Source organism: Heterodontus francisci, chromosome 46 (assembly GCF_036365525.1).
Source record: "Heterodontus francisci isolate sHetFra1 chromosome 46, sHetFra1.hap1, whole genome shotgun sequence".
Lineage (NCBI taxonomy): Eukaryota > Metazoa > Chordata > Chondrichthyes > Heterodontiformes > Heterodontidae > Heterodontus > Heterodontus francisci.
In genome coordinates, this window is record NC_090416.1 from 5,737,628 (window position 1) to 5,760,075 (window position 22,448).

At 45.6% G+C, this 22,448-nt stretch overlaps 1 protein-coding gene across 1 annotated transcript; it reads left to right on the forward strand.

Moving 5' to 3' along the window:
• Positions 1 to 18,397: 18,397 nt before the first annotated feature.
• On the forward strand, positions 18,398 to 21,080 carry LOC137356837 (probable G-protein coupled receptor 139). Its single transcript, XM_068022664.1, has 2 exons — positions 18,398 to 18,464; positions 20,185 to 21,080. Exons 1-2 carry the CDS (start codon positions 18,398 to 18,400, stop codon positions 21,078 to 21,080), a joined length of 963 nt encoding a protein of 320 aa, XP_067878765.1.
• The last annotated feature ends 1,368 nt before the right edge of the window (positions 21,081 to 22,448 follow it).

The following is a 22,448-nucleotide window of genomic DNA, read 5'->3' on the forward strand; positions in this document are numbered from 1 at the left end:
TGCAATGTCCCCTCCTCTTTTACCCCTCCTCTGTCTTGCCTGAAGATTCTCTATCCCGGGATATTGAGCTGCCATTCCTGCCCCTCCATCAACCATGTCTCCGTGATGGCTACTATATCTCAATTCCACGTGTCAATCCTTACCCTTAACTCATCCGTTTTACCTACAATACTCCTGGCATTAAATCTTTAAATCAGTTCATTTTAGCCCTACCTAAAAGTTAACAGTTAGTTTAGTGTATGTTACCTGGGCCCACTGCCCTCCCCCAGCCACACCTGCTCTTTGTTTTCTCAATGAAATTGATCCGGATGAAACTGACGAGCACAGCTGCCGATACTTCAATCTCCGATCCTGCTGTCTTCACAGTCCAGAGTGTCTGCAGCCACGGCATGCGGTAAGTCCATTGAGGTGAAGAAGGAGCTGCGGGACCCGAGAGAAGTCCTGTGAAAAGGTGCCCCGAACACCCAAAACATCCACGAACGGCCCCCCCGGCCGCAACTTCAAAGCGCCCGCGGGAGATGGCTCGGAGAGCATCTGCAGTGCACTGTCGGCAATGCTGCATGCCTTTATTTAAACCACTGCAAAAAAAAACCCTTAGCAAATGTAATCACCTCTAAGTCTGCCAAATGATGCTTCACCTCCCGAAGGACGTGGATGAGCTTTCCGGACGTCGATGGTGGGCACTGAGGAAATGGCTTATTACCTGCACCAGATTCCACCCCCCATCCCCCCCTTTACCCCCCTTCCACCCCCCCCACCCCCGTCCCCTTCCCTGCTCCACCCTCTCAGCTCACCCCCTCACAACCCCGTCCCAGCCCGCCCCCCCTCGCACCATCTTCACCCCGCAGCCCCTTCCCCTGCACCCCCCCCACCCCCTCCCTCTACCCCTCTCCCTTGCATCCCCTCCTCCCACCGGCACCATCCTACACCTGTGTAGGGGCCCCAACAACCCCACTGCCTTGTGGGCGTCTCGGGAGAGACCAAGGCTAAGGGAGTAAACCCTAACAGAAAATCTGGAGCGGAACCCCATAGGCGGTCATGTGTCACCTTTGGCATGTTTCCGTCAGTTCCTGCAGCCATACTGGTGCCAAACGTCGTGTCCTGCACTCCTTTGGACCCCACCAGAAAGGCCGAGAGGGGGGTTTTGACGACTGGGCAACTCTCAACCTCCATAAATTTGCCCAGGCATGCGCCATGGAGAGGTCACTCCATAGTTGCCTCACAGCGACTAAAACAACACGGAAGGCAGCAGTTACGGGTTATAAGTCCAGATAAATTGGCGTAGAAACTGGGCGCCACGGGTTGCCTTTGTCGGTGGGAGAGGTCATTGCACCTCACTGGACAGCGACCGCCCGCCTCAAACCGGGCAGCCCCCGGTCAATAAGGTTCTGTCCCGCCACAGTCTGCCTGCTTCAATGGGTGCTTGGAGCTCAGGGTCATTGCCCGAAAGGTGGACTGATACACCGCACCAAACAACATGAAAAAAGGAAAGAAGGTACCAGCCCTTCGCTTTGCAAGCTGGAACGTCAGAACTATGTGTCCTGGCCTGTCGGAAGACCTTACACAAATCAACGATTCTCGGAAGTCCGCCATCATTAACAGCGAGCTCAGTAGATTCAATGTGGACATTGCAGCACTTCAGGAGACTCGCCTCCCCGCGAGTGGCTCTCCAGCAGAGCAAGACTACACCTTCTTCTGGCAGGGCAGGGATCCTGAAGAACCAAGAAAGCATGGAGTGGGCTTCGCCATCAGAAACTCCTTGCTCAGCATGATAGAGCCTCCCTCAAATGGCTTGGAACACATACTGTCCATCCGACTGCTCACCACCTCTGGTCCAGTACACCTACTCAGCAACTATGCTCCAACACTCTGCTCCCTACCTGAAGCTAAAGACCAATTCTATGAACAACTCCATAACATCATTAGCAGCATCCCCAACACCGAACACCTATTCATGCTGGGGGACTTTAATGCCAGGGTTGGGGCCGACCATGACTCATGGCCCTCCTGCCTTGGGCGCTATGGCATTGGAAGGATGAATGAGAACGGGCAGAGACTGCTTGAGTTGTGTACCTATCATAACCTCTGCATCACCAACTCGTTCTTTCACACTAAACCCTGTCACCAGGTTTCATGGAGGCACCCAAGATCGCGTCGTTGGCACCTGCTGGACCTCATTGTCACAAGGCGAGCCGCCTTAAACAGTGTTCAAATCACACGCAGCTTCCACAGTGCGGACTGCGACACCGACCACTCCCTGGTGTGCAGCAAGGTTAGACTTAGACCAAAGAAGTTGCATCATTCCAAGCAGAAGGGCCACCCGCGCATCAACACGAGCAGAATTTCTCACCCACAGCAGTTACAAAAATTTCTAAATTCACTTGTAACAGCCCTTCAAAACACTCCCACAGGGGATGCTGAGACCAAGTGGGCCCACATCAGAGATGCCATCTATGAGTCAGCTTTGACCACCTACAGCAAAAGTGCGAAGAGAAATGCAGACTGGTTTCAATCTCATAATGAAGAGCTGGAACCTGTCATAGCCACTAAGCACATTGCACTGTTGAATCACAAGAAAGCACCCAACGATTTAACATCCGCAGCACTTAAAGCAGCCAATAGTACTGCACAAAGAACAGCTAGGCGTTGCGCAAACGACTACTGGCAACACCTATGCAGTCATATTCAGCTGGCCTCAGACACCGGAAACATCAGAGGAATGTATGATGGCATGAAGAGAGCTCTTGGGCCAACCATCAAGAAGATCGCCCCCTTCAAATCTAAATCGGGGGACATAATCACTGACCAACGCAAACAGATGGACCGCTGGGTTGAGCACTACCTAGAACTGTACTCCAGGGAGAATGCTGTCACTGAGACTGCCCTCAATGCAGCCCAGCCTCTTCCAGTCATGGATGAGCTGGACAAACAGCCAACCAAATCGGAACTCAGTGATGCCATTGATTCTCTAGCCAGCGGAAAAGCCCCTGGGAAGGACAGCATTACCCCTGAAAGAATCAAGAGTGCCAAGCCTGCTATACTCTCAGCACTACATGAACTGCTATGCCTGTGCTGGGACGAGAGAGCAGTACCCCAGGACATACGCGATGCCAATATCATCACCCTCTATAAAAACAAAGGTGACCGCGGTGACTGCAACAACTACCGTGGAATCTCCCTGCTCAGCATAGTGGGGAAAGTCTTTGCTCGAGTCGCTCTGAACAGGCTCCAGAAGCTGGCCGAGCGCATCTACCCTGAGGCACAGTGTGGCTTTCGACAATTGACATGCTGCTCTCCCTTCGTCAGATGCAGGAGAAATGCCGTGAACAACAGATGCCCCTCTACATTGCTTTCATTGATCTCACCAAAGCCTTTGACCTCGTCAGCAGACGTGGTCTCTTCAGACTACTAGAAAAGATCGGATGTCCACCAAAGCTACTAAGTATCATCACCTCATTCCATGACAATATGAAAGGCACAATTCAACATGGTGGCTCCTCATCAGACCCCTTTCCTATCCTGAGTGGTGTGAAACAGGGCTGTGTTCTCGCACCCACACTTTTTGGGATATTCTTCTCCCTGCTGCTTTCACATGCGTTCAAATCCTCTGAAGAAGGAATTTTCCTCCACACAAGATCAGGGGGCAGGTTGTTCAACCTTGCCCGTCTAAGAGCGAAGTCCAAAGTACGGAAAGTCCTCATCAGAGAACTCCTCTTTGCTGACGATGCTGCTTTAACATCTCACTCTGAAGAGTGCCTGCAGAGGCTCATCGACAGGTTTGCGGCTGCCTGCAATGAATTTGGCCTAACCATCAGCCTCAAGAAAACGAACATCATGGGGCAGGACGGCAGAAATGCTCCATCCATCAATATTGGCGACCACGCTCTGGAGGTGGTTCAAGAGTTCACCTACCTAGGCTCAACTATCACCAGTAACCTGTCTCCAGATGCAGAAATCAACAAGCGCATGGGTAAGGATTCCACTGCTATGTACAGACTGGCCAAGAGCGTGTGGGAAAATGGCGCACTGACACGGAACTCAAAAGTCCGAGTGTATCAGGCCTGTGTCCTCATTACCTTGCTCTACGGCAGCGAGGCCTGGACAACGTATGCCAGCCAAGAGCGACGTCTCAATTCATTCCATCTTCGCTGCCTTCGGAGAATACTTGGCATCAGGTGGCAGGACTATATCTCCAACACAGAAGTCCTTGAAGCGGCCAAAACCCCCAGCTTATACACACTACTGAGTCAGCAGCGCTTGACATGGCTTGGCCATGTGAGCCGCATGGAAGATGGCAGGATCCCCAAAGACACATTGTACAGCGAGCTCGCCACTGGTATCAGACCCACCGGCCGTCCATGTCTCTGCTATAAAGACGTCCGCAAACGCGACATGAAATCGTGTGACATTGATCACAAGTCGTGGGAGCAAGTTGGCAGCATTCGCCAGAGCTGGCGGGCAGCCATAAAGACAGGGCTAAATTGTGGCGAGTCGAAGAGACTTATTAGTTGGCAGGAAGAAAGACAGATGCGCAAGGGGAGAGCCAACTGTGCAACAGCCCCGACAAACAAATTTCTCTGCAGCACCTGTGGAAGAGCCTGTCACTCCAGAATTGGCCTTTATAGCCACTCCAGGCGCTGCTTCACAAACCACTGACCACCTCCAGGCGCGTATCCATCGTCTCTCGAGATAAGGAGGCCCAAAAGGAACAAAAGAAATTCTCTGTGCATGTTCCTCCCGGGCCATGTGTTTAAACTTGTGACTATATCACTGTGCAGGTCCCCCCTGCGCCTTGTGTTTAACCTTGTGACTGTTCACTGTGCAGATACCCCCGGGCCCTGTGTTTAAAATTGACATGAATCACTGTGCAGATTCCCCCGGGCCCTGTTTTTAGTCTTGTGACTATATCACTGTGCAGGAACCCCGGGCCCTGTGTTTAAACTTGTGACTATTTACTGTGCAGGTTCTCCCGGGCCCTGTCCTTAAACTTAACATGAATCACTGTGCAGGATCCCCCCCGGGCCCTATGTTTAAACTTGACATGAATCACTGTGCAGGATCCACCCAGGCCCTCTGTTTAAACTTGCGACTATTCACTGTGCTGGTTCCCCCTGGGCCCGGTGTTTAAACTTGACGCGAATTCACTGTGCAGCAACCTCGGGCCATGTGTTTAAACTTGACATGAATCACTGTGCAGGATCCGCCGGGCCCTGTGTTTAAACTTGTGACTGTTCACTGTGCAGGATACCCCCAGGCCCTGTGTTTAATCATGTGACTATTCACTGTGCCTATTCACCCCAGTACCTGTGTTTACTATTGTGACTGTTGATTGTGCAGGAGCCCCCGGGAGTTGTGTTTAAACTTGTGACGAATAGCTGTGCAGATTCCCCTTGCGTTCTGTGTTCAATCTTGTGAATATTTCCTGTGCAGGATCCCCACGGGCGCTGTGCTTAATCTTGTGACTCTTCACTGAGGAGTTTCTCCACAATCTTGTGTTTAAACTTGTGTCTATTCACCGTGCAGATTACCCTGTTCCCTGTGTTTAGACCTGAGACTATTCACTGTGTAGTCTCGCCCCTGGCCCTGTGTTAAATATTGTAAATATTTACTGTGCAGGCTACCCTCGGGACCTGTTTATAAACTTGTGACTGTTCACTTTGCAGGTTCCTCCCACGCCCTGTATTTAAATTTGTGACAGTTCACTGGGCAGGTTCCCCCGGGCCCTGTGATTAAAATTGTGACTATCCACTGTGCAGGCTCCCCTGGAACCTATGTTTAACATTGTGACTATTTACTAAGCATTTTGGAAGGTCTAATGCAGGTGGGAGGTATACAGTAAATGATAGAACCCTTAGGAGTATTTACAGGCAGAGAGATCTGGGAGTACAGGCCCACAGGTCACTGAAAGTGGCAACGCAGGAGGATAAGGTAGTCAAGAAGGCATTCGGCACGCTTGCCTTCATTGGTCCGGGCATAGAGTATAAAAATTGACAAGTCATGTTGCAGATGTACAGAACCTTAGTTAGGCCACACTTAGAATATTGCGTGCAATTCTGGTCACCACACTACCAGAAGAACGTGGAGGCTTTGTAGAGGGTACAGAGGAAGTTTACCAGGATGTTGCCTGGACTGGAGGGCATCAGCTATGAGGAGAGGTTGGAAAAACTCGGATTGTTCTCACTGGAACGACGAAGGTGGAGGGATGACATGATAGAGGTTGACAAAGTTATGAGCGGCATGGACAGAGTGGATAGTCAGAAGCTTTTTCCCAGGGTGGAAGAGTCAGTTACTAGGGGACATAGGTTTAAGGTGCGAGGGGCAAAGTTTAGAGGGGATGTGCGAGGCAAGGTTTTTACACAGAGGGTGGTGAGTGCCTGGAACTTGCTGCCAGGGGAGGTGGTGGAAGCAGATACGATAGCGACGTGTAAGAGACATCTTGACAAATGTATGATTAGGAAGGGAATAGAGGGATATGGGCCCCGGAAGTGCAGAAGGTGTTAGATTTGGCAGGCATCAAGATCGGCGCAGGTTTGGAGGGCCGAATGGCCTGTTCCTGTGCTGTACTGTTCTTTGTTCTTTGCTTGTTCTATGCACAACAGCGTCGTTTCCTTTTTCCACAACCGCGGATTCCTCCCCACTGTGGTTGACAGGGCCCTCAACCATGTCCAGTCCATTTCCTGCACCTGCGACTTCAGCCCTTCCTCTCCCTCCCAGCACCGCGACCGGGATTCTCTTGTCCACACTTTCCATCCCACCAGCCTGCACATCCATATGATTACCCACTGCCATTTCCGCCACGTCCAGTATGATGCCACCACCAAATACATCTTCCTCTCCCTGTCAGCATTACGAGGGGATCATTCCTTCTGCAGCACACTGGTCCTCTGCTCGATTACTCCCACCACCTCGTCCGCTTCCCACGGCACCTTCCCCTGCAATCACAGAATGTGTAACAGCTGCCCTTTCCCCTCCTCTCTCTTCACTATCCAAGGCCTGAAACACTCATTTCAGATGAAGCAGCCATTTAATTGTACATCTTTCAAATTAATATACTGTATTCACTGCTCACAATGTGGTCTCCTCTACATTGGGGAGACCGAACGCAGAAAAGGTGACCGCTTTTCTGAACACCTCAAATCAGTCCAAAAACATGACTCTGATCTATCTGTCAGTTGCCATTCCAACACATACCCCTGCTGTCATTCCCACATCTCTGCCCTGGGATTTCTACAGTGTTCCAGTGAACATCAACGCAAGATCGAAGAACAGCATCTCATTTACCAATTAGGCATTCGACAGCCTTGTGGACTGAACATTGAGTTGAATAATTTCAGAGCATGACTAGTCCCTTTTTTTATATTTAGCTTTTTCTTTCATTTTTATTTTAATTTATTTTATTTGTTTCATCATTAAATATTTTCATACTTGCCCACTGTTTTTATTCATATTTGTGCTTTTGGCTAGAGCTTTCATTATTCAGTCATTTAATACCCTCTCTGCACTAATGTGTTGTTTTGCACCATGCCATTAACACACTCTATTTGACTTTGCCCCATGACCTCCTTCTCAGTTATTCTCTGTGACCATTTGGCCTTTCAACACCTTCCATTTTGTTCTCTGTTGCTCCACCCCCGCTTTATTTGCTTAAAACCTGTCACATTTCTACCCTTTGCCATTTCTGATGAAAGCTCACTGACCTGAAACGTTAACTCTGTTGCTCTATCCACAGATGCTGCCAGGCCTGCTGAGTATTTCCTGCACTTATTGTTTTTATTCTATAACCCTTTCTTTAGCCGATTTCCAAACTCAGTTTTTATCCCAAGATCCTGCCTTTTCTTGTTGCCTCCTTAACTTGTGCCTCTCTTTTCCAGAACTCCACGATTGAAGTCCTCCAATCTGACATCCATCACTGCCACCGTACCATATCAGCTCTTATCAAAATCACAAATGGCATATTGTGTGACTGAAATAAAGATTAACCTTTCCTCCTCGAGTTCTCGACCTGTCTGCAGCAATTGACTGAGTTGCTCAGTCAATCCTCCAAATCTCTCCACCATCGTCCCCGTGTCTGGAACTGCAATCATCTGCTCCCATTCTTAATTTTATAATCATGGCGAGAATATCACCATCAGTAGATTATATTCCAATTTCTGCAGCAGTGTCTCTGTTTATCTCGATGGGTCTATTTCTCACTTACATTCTGTCTGCCAGTGACATCACCCAGAAACAGAATGCCAGTTTCAATATTGGTGCTGAAGACACCAAACTCTACCTCACCCTCACATCTCTCGGTTCCTCAGTTGTCTCAGGATTGTCACACGGTTTGTCAGAAATCTGGTACTGGGTGAACAGCAATGTCCTTCAATTAAATATTTGAAAGGCTGAAGCCATTTACTTTGTTCCTTGCTACAATCTTTATCTCTAGCCAGAATTTCTTTTCCTGGAAACTGTCTGAGACTGAACCATATTTTTCGCAACCTTGGTCATATAGTTAACCTCGACATGAGCTTACAACCACAAGCCTTCACCATCTCAATGACCCATTCCTCTTCCACAGTTTCACCTCAAATGCTGCTGAAAACTCATCCGTGTCTTTGTCAGCTCCAGATTTGAATGTTCAAACACACTCTTGGCCGACATCCCACATTCTACGCTCATATTTTTTCTTCTATTTATATGGAGGAATCATACTCACTGTGACCGCTGTCTCAACCAGCTGCTGTGCAAATTCACTGAAGCCCTTGAATGGTAACCAGGGAGGAAATCTGATCACAAAGCCAGGAGCCATTCAAACAGCAGCCAGCACAAGTTACCCCAACTTTCAGTAAGACAGGGTCACATGATCAGGCTCTGTTCCTGGTCAGTCTCACCAGCCCTGCCTCCGTCTCCAGTTGCTGTCTACCCAAGACCAAATCAGGAGCACAGCCTAAACGGCAGGTATTCCGAATGCCACAGCTCAAATCCTGACCAGGAATAAGACCCCAATCCCTGTCCAGCACCGTTCCACCAAGTTCCCCTTGTCCTCATTGCTCCACTGAAATAATTTGAAGAATCGTGGACGACCATATCAACGCTGCTGTAGATAATACCCTGTCAATCACAACAATCTGCCAAGCTATCATTCGCTGTGAAGTTTGTCCACTCCTCCCTGGTCATCAGTTGTCGAGCAGTATTTGTTATGCACCACATTTTCTGCTGCACCGTCAGCAGGTGTTTCCCAATACACTGTACCCAGGGCATCGGAAATTCCAGCACTCCATCATTTAAACTCTATTCGTGTCTTCAAAACCCGTCTGGAAGTCGATATCTCTCGCTATGTGCTCATCAGTCTCGCACTCCCTGTACTTTTCCACTTGTGCTTGATGTCACGCTGTTTTTAAGTGCTCTGTCATGTCTTCCGAGATGTTTCTTTGGATGTGTGTCGCGCGTTGTTAATGTAAGTTGTCATGGTTGTGGTCAGCGACCATTTAGCTGCTGGTCACCGGTCTCTTGCCACCCCATACTCTACGGTCTGGGTTCACCTGCTTCTTTCCTCAGTGCAGTGGAAAGCATGTTGGAAAAGTGCATATGCAAAGGAAGAGAGGAGCCATCACAAGTCGAGTGATACTGGACAGCTGTGCTATAACGGCTGGAGCCTGTTGAGATTGGAGAAACTGTGCAATGGGATTTGTGTCTTATATTTGTTCAATGTATTTTAGCATTAGTATCATTTGGCGCAATTTGATCAATTTATTGCCCTGCCCAGTAGAGCCATGTCAAATTCATATTTTTGAACATATGAATTTCACTGAGTGTGTAGCATTTTGCAACTGACCTTTCTTTTAAAATAGGTCATACGACCCACAAACAATGACCACCAAAGGTCATCTGACCTGATCAGTGAATTTCTAAACAGCCATACTGTCTGACAAGGACAAAATGATACAGTCCGGACTAAGAAGTGGCAACTCCCCGTATCCTGAGACAACCCAAGAGGCAATCCTGAACATAATGGGTTTTTTCTGAAACAAAGACCGAAATCAAGCAACAAGCCAGTTAATGAATAATCACACTAACTCCCACACCATATTTGGGAAAGGGAAATGTGATAATGCAGATGCTGAACTAACCATGTTGGTTTCCTTTTCTTCTTTAAGTGCTGTCTGAAGACAGATACAACAGCAACAGCAGAAAGGGCAGCAAAATCTATGCCTAAATAATTGGAGACTGTAACATGGTGAGGTCTCCAAGCCTGTTCCATTTCGAATCCAAAAGTACTGCAAACTGACCTCGCGGTAACGAGACTGCAAGCAACCAAGTTTGTGCCCTGCAGAAATTCTATCCCCTGCGGCCGTTTCCCTCAACAACAGGTATACCGTTTTGGATACAGTTGCGGGGACGACTTACCAGGGGTAAGCAATGGGGTACAGGTCTCTGGCACAGAGTCTGTCCCTGTAGCTCAGAAGGGAAGGAGGAAGTGGAGCAGAGCATTAGTCACTGGGGACTCCATAGTTAGGGGAACAGATAGGAGGTTCTGTGGGAACGAGAGAGACTCACGGTTGGTATGTTGCCTCCCAGGTGCCAGGGTTCGTGATGTCTCGGATCGTGTTCTTGGGATCCTTAAGGGGGAGGGGGAGCAGCCCCAAGTCGTGGTCCACATAGGCACCAACGACATAGGTAGGAAGAGAGATGAGGATTTAAGACAGAAATTCAGGGAGCTGGGGTGGAAGCTTAGAGCGAGAACAAACAGAGTCGTTATCTCTGGGTTGTTGCCCGTGCCACGTGATAGCGAAGCGAGGAATAGGGAGAGAGAGGAGTTGAACACGTGGCTGCAGGGATGGTGCAGGAGGGAGGGTTTTGGTTTCCTGGATAATTGGGGCTCTTTCTGGGGTAGGTGGGACCTCTACAAACAGGATGGTCTTCAACTGAACCAGAGGTGTACCAATATCCTGGGGGGGGTGGAGACATTTGCTAGTGCTCTCCGGGGGTTTTAAAATAATTCAGCAGGGGAATGGGAACCTAAAATGTAATGCCAGTGTACAGGATGTTGAGAGTAGTGAGGTCAGGGATAAGGTTACAAGGACACAAGGCTTTCTATATGTATATCAGGAATAAAAGAATGACTAGAGTTAGATTAGGGCCAGTAAAGGAAAGTAGTGGGAAGTTGTGTGTGGAATCAGAGGAGGTAGGGGAAGTGTTAAATGAATATTTTGCGTCAGTATTTACAATAGAGAAAGAAAATGTTGTCGAGGAGAATACTGAGATTCAGGCTACTAGGCTAGATGGGATTGAGGTTCACAAGGAGGAGGTGTTATCAATTTTGGAAAGTGTGAAAATAGATAAGTCCCCTGGGCCAGATGGGATTTATCCTAGGATTCTCTGGGAAGCTAGGGAGGAGATTGCAGAGCATTTGTCCTTGATCTTTATGTTGTCATTGTCGACAGGAATAGTGCCGGAAGACTGGAGGATAGCAAATGTTGTCCCCTTGTTCAACAAGGGGAGTAGAGACAGCCCTGGTAATCATAGACGTGTGAGCCTTACTTCGGTTGTGGGTAAAATGTTGGAAAAGGTTATAAGAGATAGGATTTGCAATCATTTTGAAAAGAATAAGTTCATTAGCGATAGTCAGCATGGTTTTGTGAAGGGTAGGTCGTGCCTCACAAACCTTATTGAGTTTTTCGAGAAGGTGACCCAACAGGTGGATGAGGGTAAAGCAGTGGATGTGGTGTATATGTATTTCAGTAAGGCGTTTGATAAGGTGCCCAACGGTAGGCTAGTGCAGAAAATACGGAAGTATGGGGTTGAAGGTGATTTAGAGCTTTGGATCAGAAATAGGCTATCTGAAAGAAGACAGAGGGTGGTGGTTGATGGCAAATGTTCATCCTGGAGTTTAGTTACAAGTGGTGTACCGCAAGGATCTGTTTTGGGGCCACTGCTGTTTGTCATTTTTATAAATGACCTGGAAGAGAGTGTAGAAGGGTGGGTTAGTAAATTTGCAGATGACACTAAGGTCGGTGGAGTTGTGGATAGTGCCGAAGGATGTTATAGGGTACAGATAGGCTGCAGAGCTGGGCTAAGAGATGGCAAATGGAGTTTAATGCAGAAAACTGCGAGGTGATTCACTTTGGAAGGAGTAACAGGAATGCAGAGTACTGGGCTAATGGGAAGATTCTTGGTAGTGTAGATGAACAGAGAGATCTTGGTGTCCAGGTGCATAAATCCCTGAAGGTTGCTACCCAGGTTAATAGGGCTGTTAAGAAGGCATATGGTGTGTTAGCTTTTATTAGTAGGGGCATCGTGTTTCGGAGCCACGAGGTCATGCTGCAGCTGTACAAAACTCTGGTGAGACCGCACCTGGAGTATTGCGTACAGTTCTGGTCACCGCATTATAGGAAGGATGTGGAAGCTTTGGAAAGGGTGCAGAGGAGATTTACTAGGATGTTGCCTGGTATGGAGAGAAAGTCTTACGAGGAAAGGCTGAGGGACTTGAGGTTGTTTTCGTTGGAGAGAAGGAGGAGGAGAGGTGACTTAATAGAGACATATAACATAATCAGAGGGTTAGATAGGGTGGATAGTGAGAGTCTTTTTCCTCGGATGCTGATGGGAAACACGAGGGGACATAGCTTTAAGTTGAGGGGTGATAGATATAGGACAGATGTTAGAGGTAGTTTCTTTTCAGAGAGTAGCCGGGGCGTGGAACGCCCTGCCTGCAACAGTGGTAGACTCGCCAACTTTAAGGGCATTTAAGTGGTCATTGGATAGACATGTGGATGAAAATGGAATAGTGGAGGTCAGATGGTTTCACAGGTCGGCGCAACATCGAGGGCCGAAGGGCCTGTACTGCGTTGTAATGTTCCAATTTTAATTCTAATTCTGAGACAATCCTGAAAGTTGCTTCAGCACGTGACTCTGGCTGTTTAACTACACTTCAGGAGTGAAGGCGTCTTTTTCATAAGGTCTGCAACGTGTCTTTTCGAGAACGATCCACCTGAATTATGGACTATTATTTTGATTATTATCTGTAAAAGTGCACTATTCCTTTCAATTGTACTTTCCTTGAGTGTGATTCTGTATGTCGCTGTGTGAGTGAGTGCAGTAGCGTTAGATTTCGGGGTGAGTGTTGAATGAACAGTCCAGAGGGTGTGCATTCATGCAATGCAGGTCATGTGATGAGCAGTTCTGTTCTTCAATCAGGAGCTGAAATGCTCACATGTAGCATCTATATTCAAACAGGAATCACAAGAAAAATAATAATGTACAATGGACACATTGATGGACTGATGACAAAATGCAGCTAATGAGCCAATGTTGCAAATGATTTGTCAATTGAGTATGTATAGCTGCATGTTCTAATTGTAATTAAGAGCAGCTGATACTAATTGAGGAAAGATCAGGGTACATCAGTTTCCACCAGGGGAGGGATACGGGGGAGCTGGTCTGGGGAAGGGAAATGTAGTCTGCACTTTTGCTGTATGAGTACTGTAAATAAACCTATGTGGAAGTAAGACTGGCTCCTGCTTCGTCCTTTTTCAGGCGCCTGTTTACCAAATTAACTTAATGGACCTGCATTTTGCGCCTTCCCAGGTTCAGATATTGTGATTGGGATGTTTCAGGTTCCTTTGTTGATCTCTTTCAGGGCGTGGGATTTGCCTGATTTCAGGGCATGAACGAAATATTCTATGCGGCTATCAGTCCCTCCCTCAGGATAATTCAAACCAACAAGGAACCGACTCACCGCAAAGTAAAAATCTGCAATATTTGCAATTCATGTGAGGGAGAGGCAGAAGGACGTGAACATGCTTTTGCTGGCAGATTTGCCTTGAAGATTTTTTGGGGAGGTTTGTTGAATGTCAAGTTTGTAAGAGTAGAATGCTCCATCCTGATAGTGTGCGAAATCGAACATAAAATCACAGAACTATTTAGGAACAAAATGTAAAGCTAGGATGTACGGAAGAAATAGATCTTCCCGAGAATGGAAACGAAATTATTGAAATAGAAAAATGTTTGTATTTATGAAGGATTGAATCTGATTCACCAGAGAGTTCGTGTGTTTGATTTCTGTTTGACATGAATGTGAAACCTGTGGCAGCTTTGCCTTTTCAGCCAACTGGCATAGTCCTCGGGGTTAGAGGTTTTTTTTTTGCTTTGTTAAGGTAATCCAGAAGATACAATGAATTCCTGGGGTGGGAATTGTATTGCTTCCTTTCCGTGGAATCCTTCAATCTGTTGTCAATCACTTCCATAAATCTGAGCCAGAGCTGTGCTGCTAACAACTTTCCCACTCACCTGCCAACTGGACCCTCAAGCTACAGATCCATCACCAAGAAGGTAATGATAGCCCTCCCATTACCACGATCCTGCACCACCGCATTCCCCCTTTTACTACGATGTCCCGCCATGTAGTGGGAAGAGATGGTTCCTGTAATTCCTCAGAGTAAGCTTTGCAAGCCCCATGGTTCTATGGATAGCAGCATAACTTTCCAAAGAGCCGGTATCAGATCCAATGATCCCTCCTCTTGTCCATATATTATGCAACCCTGCGTATTGTCCTTGTTCTCTTTATCGTTACAATGTATCGATTGGAAATTATCACAGCCAATCATGAAGCTCGTGGCTTGTTTCAACAAATAAATCAATGACAGTTTTTACTTCCTCCATCGACCCGATGATTTGCCACTTTCAATTATTCGGTCAAACATTGAGGCCAAGATGAGACGAACATTAGTCTGGTTGAATGACGGCCAAAGTGAACCTGTCTACCTTCACTCTAACAAAAAAAACACATATTGTGCATTGTTTGTATCAGGCTTGTGCTGATAAAAAGAAGCTAAAAATCTCATCACACATTTTCCAGTAAATTGCCCTGTCCAACAAGAGAGAATCTAACCACCTCCCCTTGATATTCATCATCGTGATCACTCCCCAATTATCATATTATCAATATCATAGGCGTTACCTTTGATCATACCTGGGCCAGACAAATCAATGTTGTTGCTCCAAGAGAAGATCAGACGCTGGGATTTATGCAAGAAATAAATCATCCACTGACTTTTACATCGCAATCTATAAGGCCTCAGGAGTGTTGACAGGCAGAGAGATCTGGGCGTACATGTCCACAGGTCACTGAAAGTGGCAACGCAGGTGGATAAGGTAGTCAAGAAGGCATACGGCATGCTTTCCTTCATTGGTCGGGGCATAGTGTATAAAAATTGGCAAGTCATGTTGCAGCTGTACAGAACTTTAGTTAGGCCACACTTAGAATATTGCGTGCAATTCTGGTCGCCACACTACCAGACGGACATGGTGGCTTTGGAGAGGGTACAGAGGAGGTTTACCAGGATGCTACCTGGTCTGGAGGACATTAGATATGAATAGAGTTTGGAAAAACTCGGATTGTTTTCACTGGAACGACGGAGGTGGAGTGGCGACATGACAGAGGTTTACAGATACAAAGTTTTGAGCGGCATGGACAGAGTGGATAGTCAGAAGCTTTTTCCCAGGGTGGAAGAGTCAGTTACTAGGGGGCATAGGCTTAAGGTGCGAGGGGCAATGTTTAGAGGGGATGTGCGAGGCAAGTTTTTTACACAGAGGGTGGTGAGTGCCTGGAACTTGCTGCCAGGGGAGGTGGTGGAAGCAGATACGATAGCGACATTTAAGAGACATCTTGACAAATACATGAATAGGAAGGGAATAGAGGGATATGGGCCCTCCCGTTAGTTTTGGCAAGCATCAAGATCGGCGCAGGTTTGGAGGGCCGAATGGCCTGTTCCTGTGCTGCACTGTTCTTTGTTCTTAGTTCATAAGTCAGGAATAATGGAAAACACTCCACTTTCCTGGATCTGTGCCACCGCCAACAAACCCCAAGCGCCTCAGCAAGTTCCAAGCAAATGGGCTTGCTTGATGTACATCTGGTGCTCCATATTAACACTTAACTCCTTCCACCACCAGCACACAGTGGCTGCCGTGTGTACCATATACAATATCACACCGCAGAAAGTTACAACATTTTCTTTGACAGCTCCTTTCAAGCACGAGACCGCTAACACCTAAAAGGATAAGGGCGGCAGACGCATGGAAACATGAATACCTGAATGTTCCCTCCATGCCACATACATCATTAGTTGGAATGACATCGCCATTTTTTCATTATTGCTGGGTCAAAATCCTGGAACTTCCTTTCTAATTCCACTGGGGGTGTACCAGAAGCAGATGGAGTCCAGCGTTTCAAGAAGGTGGCTCTCCACCTCGTTCCAAAGAGAAACAAAAGATGGATAACAAATCCCAGCCTCGCCAGCAATGCCCACATCCAAGGAGCAAGAAGGACCAGCCTTCACCTTGCTGCCTAAGTCTAAGCCCAGATGTTTAGTACATTGGTGCCCTGCCCGGCCCTGAGCTCAGCACATTCTCCACCGTTTATGAATAAGCGGTCTCCCAATTAAAATGGTGATGAGGAGGAATTTCTTCTCTTGAAAGTTCCATCGCATTTAGAATTCACTTACGCAGAAATCAGTGGAGTCTGGGTCATTGAATATATTCAAGGCTGGTTTAGACAGATTTTTCATTGACGAGGAAGTGAAGACTTACTGTTGTCTGGCGGGAAATTGGAATTACAGCCATGTTCAGATCAGCTACTATGGTTTTGAATGGCAGAACATGATCCATGGTCTGAATGGCCTACTCCCACTTTTATTTCTAATGACCTCATCATCATAGGTGAAAGGAAATCTGTTGTATCTCTTGCACTTGCATCGAAAGTAGCTGCGGGCAAGCAAACCAGATCTTGGGTGTGACTGAAGAGTGAACAAAGATATTTTGTTCACGATTTTAGTTGGACATGGTGGAAATGTTGGAGGATGATGTGTTGAAGGTGGAGGCGGTTGGACTGGAAAGTGAGAATAAGTGAATTAATATCATGGTTCTGGAAGGTAGGGAAGGAGGTGAGGACAGTCACTCGGGTGATGGAAGAGATAAAGCTGAGGCCTCTGCAAAACTAATGTGAGGAATGCACGGTTAATGTGAAATGAAGAGACTGCAGAAGCTCTGGTATGGAAGATGGCGTCGTTAGGACAAACAGAAGGTGATGAGATAACTGAGAGAATGGAAGTTATTATTTCCGCAAAGTGGAGTTGGAGGAAGTGTGGTCAAAATAATTGTGGAAGTTGGTGGATTATAGTAAATATTGATGCAAAGTCTGTCCACTTAAATGGAGAGAGGGAATTCGTGGAAGAGAAGTGAGGAGTCACAGATGGACCGTTTTCAGGCGAGGGAGTTTACAGATATTTAAACGCAAATTTGATTAAAGTTTCGAACTCTATGTGAAAGAAGGGTTTGACAAAGCCACAATCATCGATGTTTCGGATAAAGAGGTTGAAAAGGGAAACAGAGTAGCTCGGACTGTGTGAGGGATAGAACGATATTCACAATCCTGCCATTGTGTCCAGTTCCAGGCACCACACTTTGAGGAACAATGTGTAGACGTTACAACGGATGTCGAAAATGTTCAAGAGAAAATTCCAGGGGTGACAGATGCTTATGCCGACAGATTAGACAATCAAATTGAGAGAAAGGCTGATAGATTTGTTCCAAAGTATGGGCGGTTTAAACAGACTAGACACAGAGAAGCCGCTCTCATTGGCAGACGTGGCAAAAACCAAAGGACGCGGGTTTAATGAATTGGCAATAGAAACGTATGTTTCCACAGCACGTGTTTAGGATACGAAATGAACTGGCTGAAAGAGTGGTGAAGCCAGATTCAATCAGAAGCGAATTGAGTAAGCAACTGAAGAGAAAAAAAACAATGCAGGTCAGTGATGAGGAGATGTGGGAGTAAGTTTAGATGAACTGCCCGTGCAGAGAGCTGACACAGACAAGACAGACTAAATGGCCAGCTGCTGTGTTCCAACCATTCTATACTCCTTTTTGTTTGAATATATGAATTATTGAACGGAATTGCACAGATAAAGAGAGCATCCACGGTATAGACGAACATCCCTCAGAGGCTTCTCTGACGTTAGGAATTTAATTTCTGAATAGTCATGCAGAGTGAAGGCTATCACTAAAACGACATGACATCTACAGATGGGACTCATGATTTTTGCAGGACTTCCTTCATTTCTCTTTAACACAGCTTCCAGTTATGAATAGTTGCTTATTGTGATCAGATTTGGCCAGTCTTGCGGGTAGGAATTGGTTCAATTCAATTTTAGTGGAAACTATTTTCCATCAACAGGGAATTAACACAGCTGTCGTAATCTGTTTGTTCAAGATTAAGAAAAAAAGTTAGAACAATTTTGCAACCTCAGTATCCCCATGGAGATCCGGGAGGACATAAAGTTAATGCACTGGGAATGTGTCAGCTCAGAATTTATTTCAGGGATATTACATGCAGCACAAACAGACCGATCACTCCAAGCAGAAAATGCACCCACCAATGCATTGGGTGAGGAACATATTCTATGTGACCCTTGCAATAATTGGCGTTCCTGGTAAGTGTACATATCCAATGAAGTTTTGTAAATCTGTGTATGATCTGGTTTCTACCATTACCATGGGAATAATAATATTACATGAGATCGAATGGTTACAGTTACACAGACTCACATTCAATAATATAATTGCATTAATTTCCTGAATTATCTGTGCAATTTTAATCTGTTGTCTCAACTGTTTCAAGCTCAAGGCACACTGCATTGTAAAGTTGTTGAATTATGTGGAATGTTGTATTCTGTAGAATCAGAGCTCAAACAGGAAAATCTCAGAGGGGAAGGATTACTGGAATTATCTGTTAATGCAGAATTATGCAGTGTGTGTGTGCACGAACTGGAGTGGAGCACCTGACCTCAGCGATCATGTATAACTGGGAGTCTTTGTCACTCTGGAACTGCACTGATTGTGTCTGACTAACTGGTGTGGACAACGTAACACTTGGGACTGTGTATTTCCTGGAGTATCTGTCATTGTATTCAATGCGGGTCCCCATCTTACTCTTACTCTAAGTAGAGGTGTTGACACCACTATCAGGTGCTGATTAATTTCCTTCCCGAGCACGGTCCTGAGAAGCGTTTGGTCATGAGTGCACTGCAATAATAAATAATCCTCTTCAATATTACGAAAAATACTGATGACTATGACTTGTTAATAGACAAGTTACTGATTTTACAGCACATAAACTGGGCATTCGATGCAACGAGATCACGGCTGTCTTCCTGCTCTGTACGAGCCACTCTTCATTCCAGCTCATCTATTCCTATCTGTATATCCTTCCAATCCTGTCTCCCTCATGTACTAACTTCGCTTCGTCATGTTTTCCACCCATTGCAACTACTCCAAGAGGTCTCAATTCCACGTTCCCAGCAGTACAAGTAAATAGATCTCTCCTGAATTCCATCGTGCATTTATTGATGACCATCTTATTTTCAGGAAATGCAGAACTGGTCACCAGCAAAGATGAAAATATCAGGTCCACGTTATCCCTCTCTAAACCTTATATAATTTTAAAGGCCTCTATTAGTTCAACACTCATCCTTCTCTTATCGACAGAATAGAGCCACAACATATCCCGATAACTATAATCCCCCAGTTATGGTATTATTTTTGTGAAGAATGCGTGCACCTGTGGGTTACCCTGGATATTTTTATCAGGTGTAGTCCAGAAGAGTACACATTATTTACGTGTTCAATCACCACCTTTATAATACATTATCATGACACTTTTCTTTTAATGATATTCCTGTAGAAATGAAAGCCTGGGCTGTGATCACATTTGCATTGACTCAATAAACTCCCTTTTCAATCTAACTCATTTATACATCAGAGAGAGTGTTCCAAGACGTATGAGTGCCTCCTATCCGTGGGACTGGTTCGAATTGGGGAGGAATTTCTTCGACAACCAGGGAGTGTTTCGAGTCCGGAATGGGTTTCTACACTGGCAGTGGTTGGAGATCGGGTACATTTCTCCAGTCTACCCATTCTTTGGCTCCTCATTACTATATTTAACTAGTTGACCAGCGTCCGGTGAGCGGGGTGCTGTACCCCCCCGTCCAGGATTTGTTAAATCTGGAAGTGCTGGTGTTGGAGGCAGGTTGAGGTCATGGACCCGATCCCAATCCACACGGCTTTCGTTCTAAAATCCTCCCTGCATGGGTTGAGAAGCGGAGAATATTATTCCAGTAATTTACAGCCACTTCTCCCTTCTCTCCTTTACAGTTAATTTGGTGTCAATTGTGATCCTGTCCAAGGGAAATTGCGGACTCTCCACCTGCACCACCCGTTACCTGGTGGCCATGGCAACGGCGGATCTACTGGTCATTATCACTGAGATCATACTCCGGAGAATCAATAACTTTTATTTCCCATTAAATTTCCTGGACCTCACCTCTGTGTGTCGCCCTCTCTATGTCCTGATCCGTGCAGCCGTCGACTGTTCCGTTTGGTTCACCATCACTTTCACATTTAATCGATTTGTCGCCATTTGTTGCCAGAAGCTGAAATCAAAATATTGCACCAGGAAAACTGCGAGTGTGGTTCTGTCAACAACTGGCATACTGCTCTGTCTAAAAAATATTCCCATCTACTTTAGATATGAACCTGGATGGGTAACCGACAATGTCGAATGGCGCTGTACTAATAAGCCAAGCTATTTTACTGACCCTCGATGGATTGGTTGGAGAAGATTTGAAAAAGTTTTAACACCATTATTGCCGTTCATTTTAATTCTGTTGCTGAACGCTCTGACGGTCAGACACATTTTAGTGACCTGTCGACTTCGCCAGAGACTGAGGGGTCAGAGCAAGAAAGATAATCACAGTGACTCTGAAATGGAGAGAAGAAGGAAGTCTATGATTTTACTCTTCAGCATATCTGGCAATTTCATATTTCTGTGGCTGGTGTATATTTTATATATCTTTGATGTTGGTTATTTCTTCGATGATGATTCTTTTTATATCTTTGAAAAGGCCGCATATATGCTACGAAATTTAAGTTGCTGTACCAACACATTTATTTATGTGGCCACTCAGTCCGAGTTCAGAGAGCAGTTAAACAGCGCCGTGAAATATCCAGTTACATCAATTATTAAATTAATTGATAAACAAAGCAATTGAGACCAGCTTAAAGATCCAGTGGTTAATGGAGAAGAGGTGACCGCTGGAGGTCCAGAAGAAAATGGTCTGTCGGGGTAAAGACAAACACTAGAGCTGTTAGTGACGGGAAGAGGGGGTCTAGAGCAAGAGGATGGAAAGTAAATGAACAGAAATCATAAAAGATAACGAGCAGTGAGCAAAGGGAAAGAGATGAACTTCGTAAAGGGGTCAGGAGGAGACTGATTGCGCTCCCTAAAGGAACTGATGTGAAAGAAGCTTGAACTGGATATGACACCTATCATTAAACAAGAACCATGTAGTTTAATATGTATGCTAACTGACTTGATCAATTAAATGTATCTGTAGAATAAAACATTTATGTTTAAAAACAACAATTTTTCCTGATATTCCAATGGACACATTTATTCTTAATTTCTTTGGCAACCTGGGAATGTTGAGGTGAATTGATTATGGTAGTTGATATTGTTGATAAGAAGATGAAACTGTGCTTGTCCGATTGCTTTGTATCAACAAGGATGTAATATGTGTTCACACAATGAAATGTTAACTCTTGGAGCCAAGAAAATAAGAGATGGAGATGCTTTTAGCGTACTCCACTCTCATTACGGAGGTGTGGTGACAACAGATGAACATCACGTTAAATAAATGGAAGAGTTGATTCAAAGGATATCATAATAAGGAATCGGAAGCCCAAAAGATGGAAACTCAGAGTCTTTGCTGGTACAGTTAACAATGGTGTCTGTGGTGTAATTATTCTGAAACACAGTTCAACGTAATGTCAATTCAGAGACAGGAGAACAAAGGCATCGCCTGTGCTGGCAACATTCAAAGAATCCTGGTCTTGAAGGATAAGAAACTTCCACATTGCTGTCAGTGCTTTTATGATCAGTATTTATATCATCTTGCTTAATGAATTATACTGGATTCATAAGTAGTCGTTATTTGTAACTTGTTAGGTCAGGCACAACTGAGGACCCCATTGTGGTAAATTGAAAATTCAGAACTGAGAATTTTTAAATAAAAGTTTTTTAAGCATGAAAATCCCAAAATATGCAATGGTGCAACTTGGGGCCAGACGTTGAAAAAGGCTGAAACGAAATGATTGCTTGCGAAGTTGAGTGGAATCTTGCTCTGATTAGTCTGACCAACTTTTTTTCATTTAAGGAAGGGAATTCTTAAGCAGAACAACCAGATATTGACTCGAAAGACCTGTGAATCAGATGTCATTTGAATTACGAGGTAAAAGATTGGTAAAAAACGTAGAACGAATATCAGCAGAAAAGAGGAATAATTTAGTATTTTAAGCTTCCAAGAACCATAAAATCATAGAAATATCAAACGTTTAAGGCACAGAAAGAGGCCACTTTG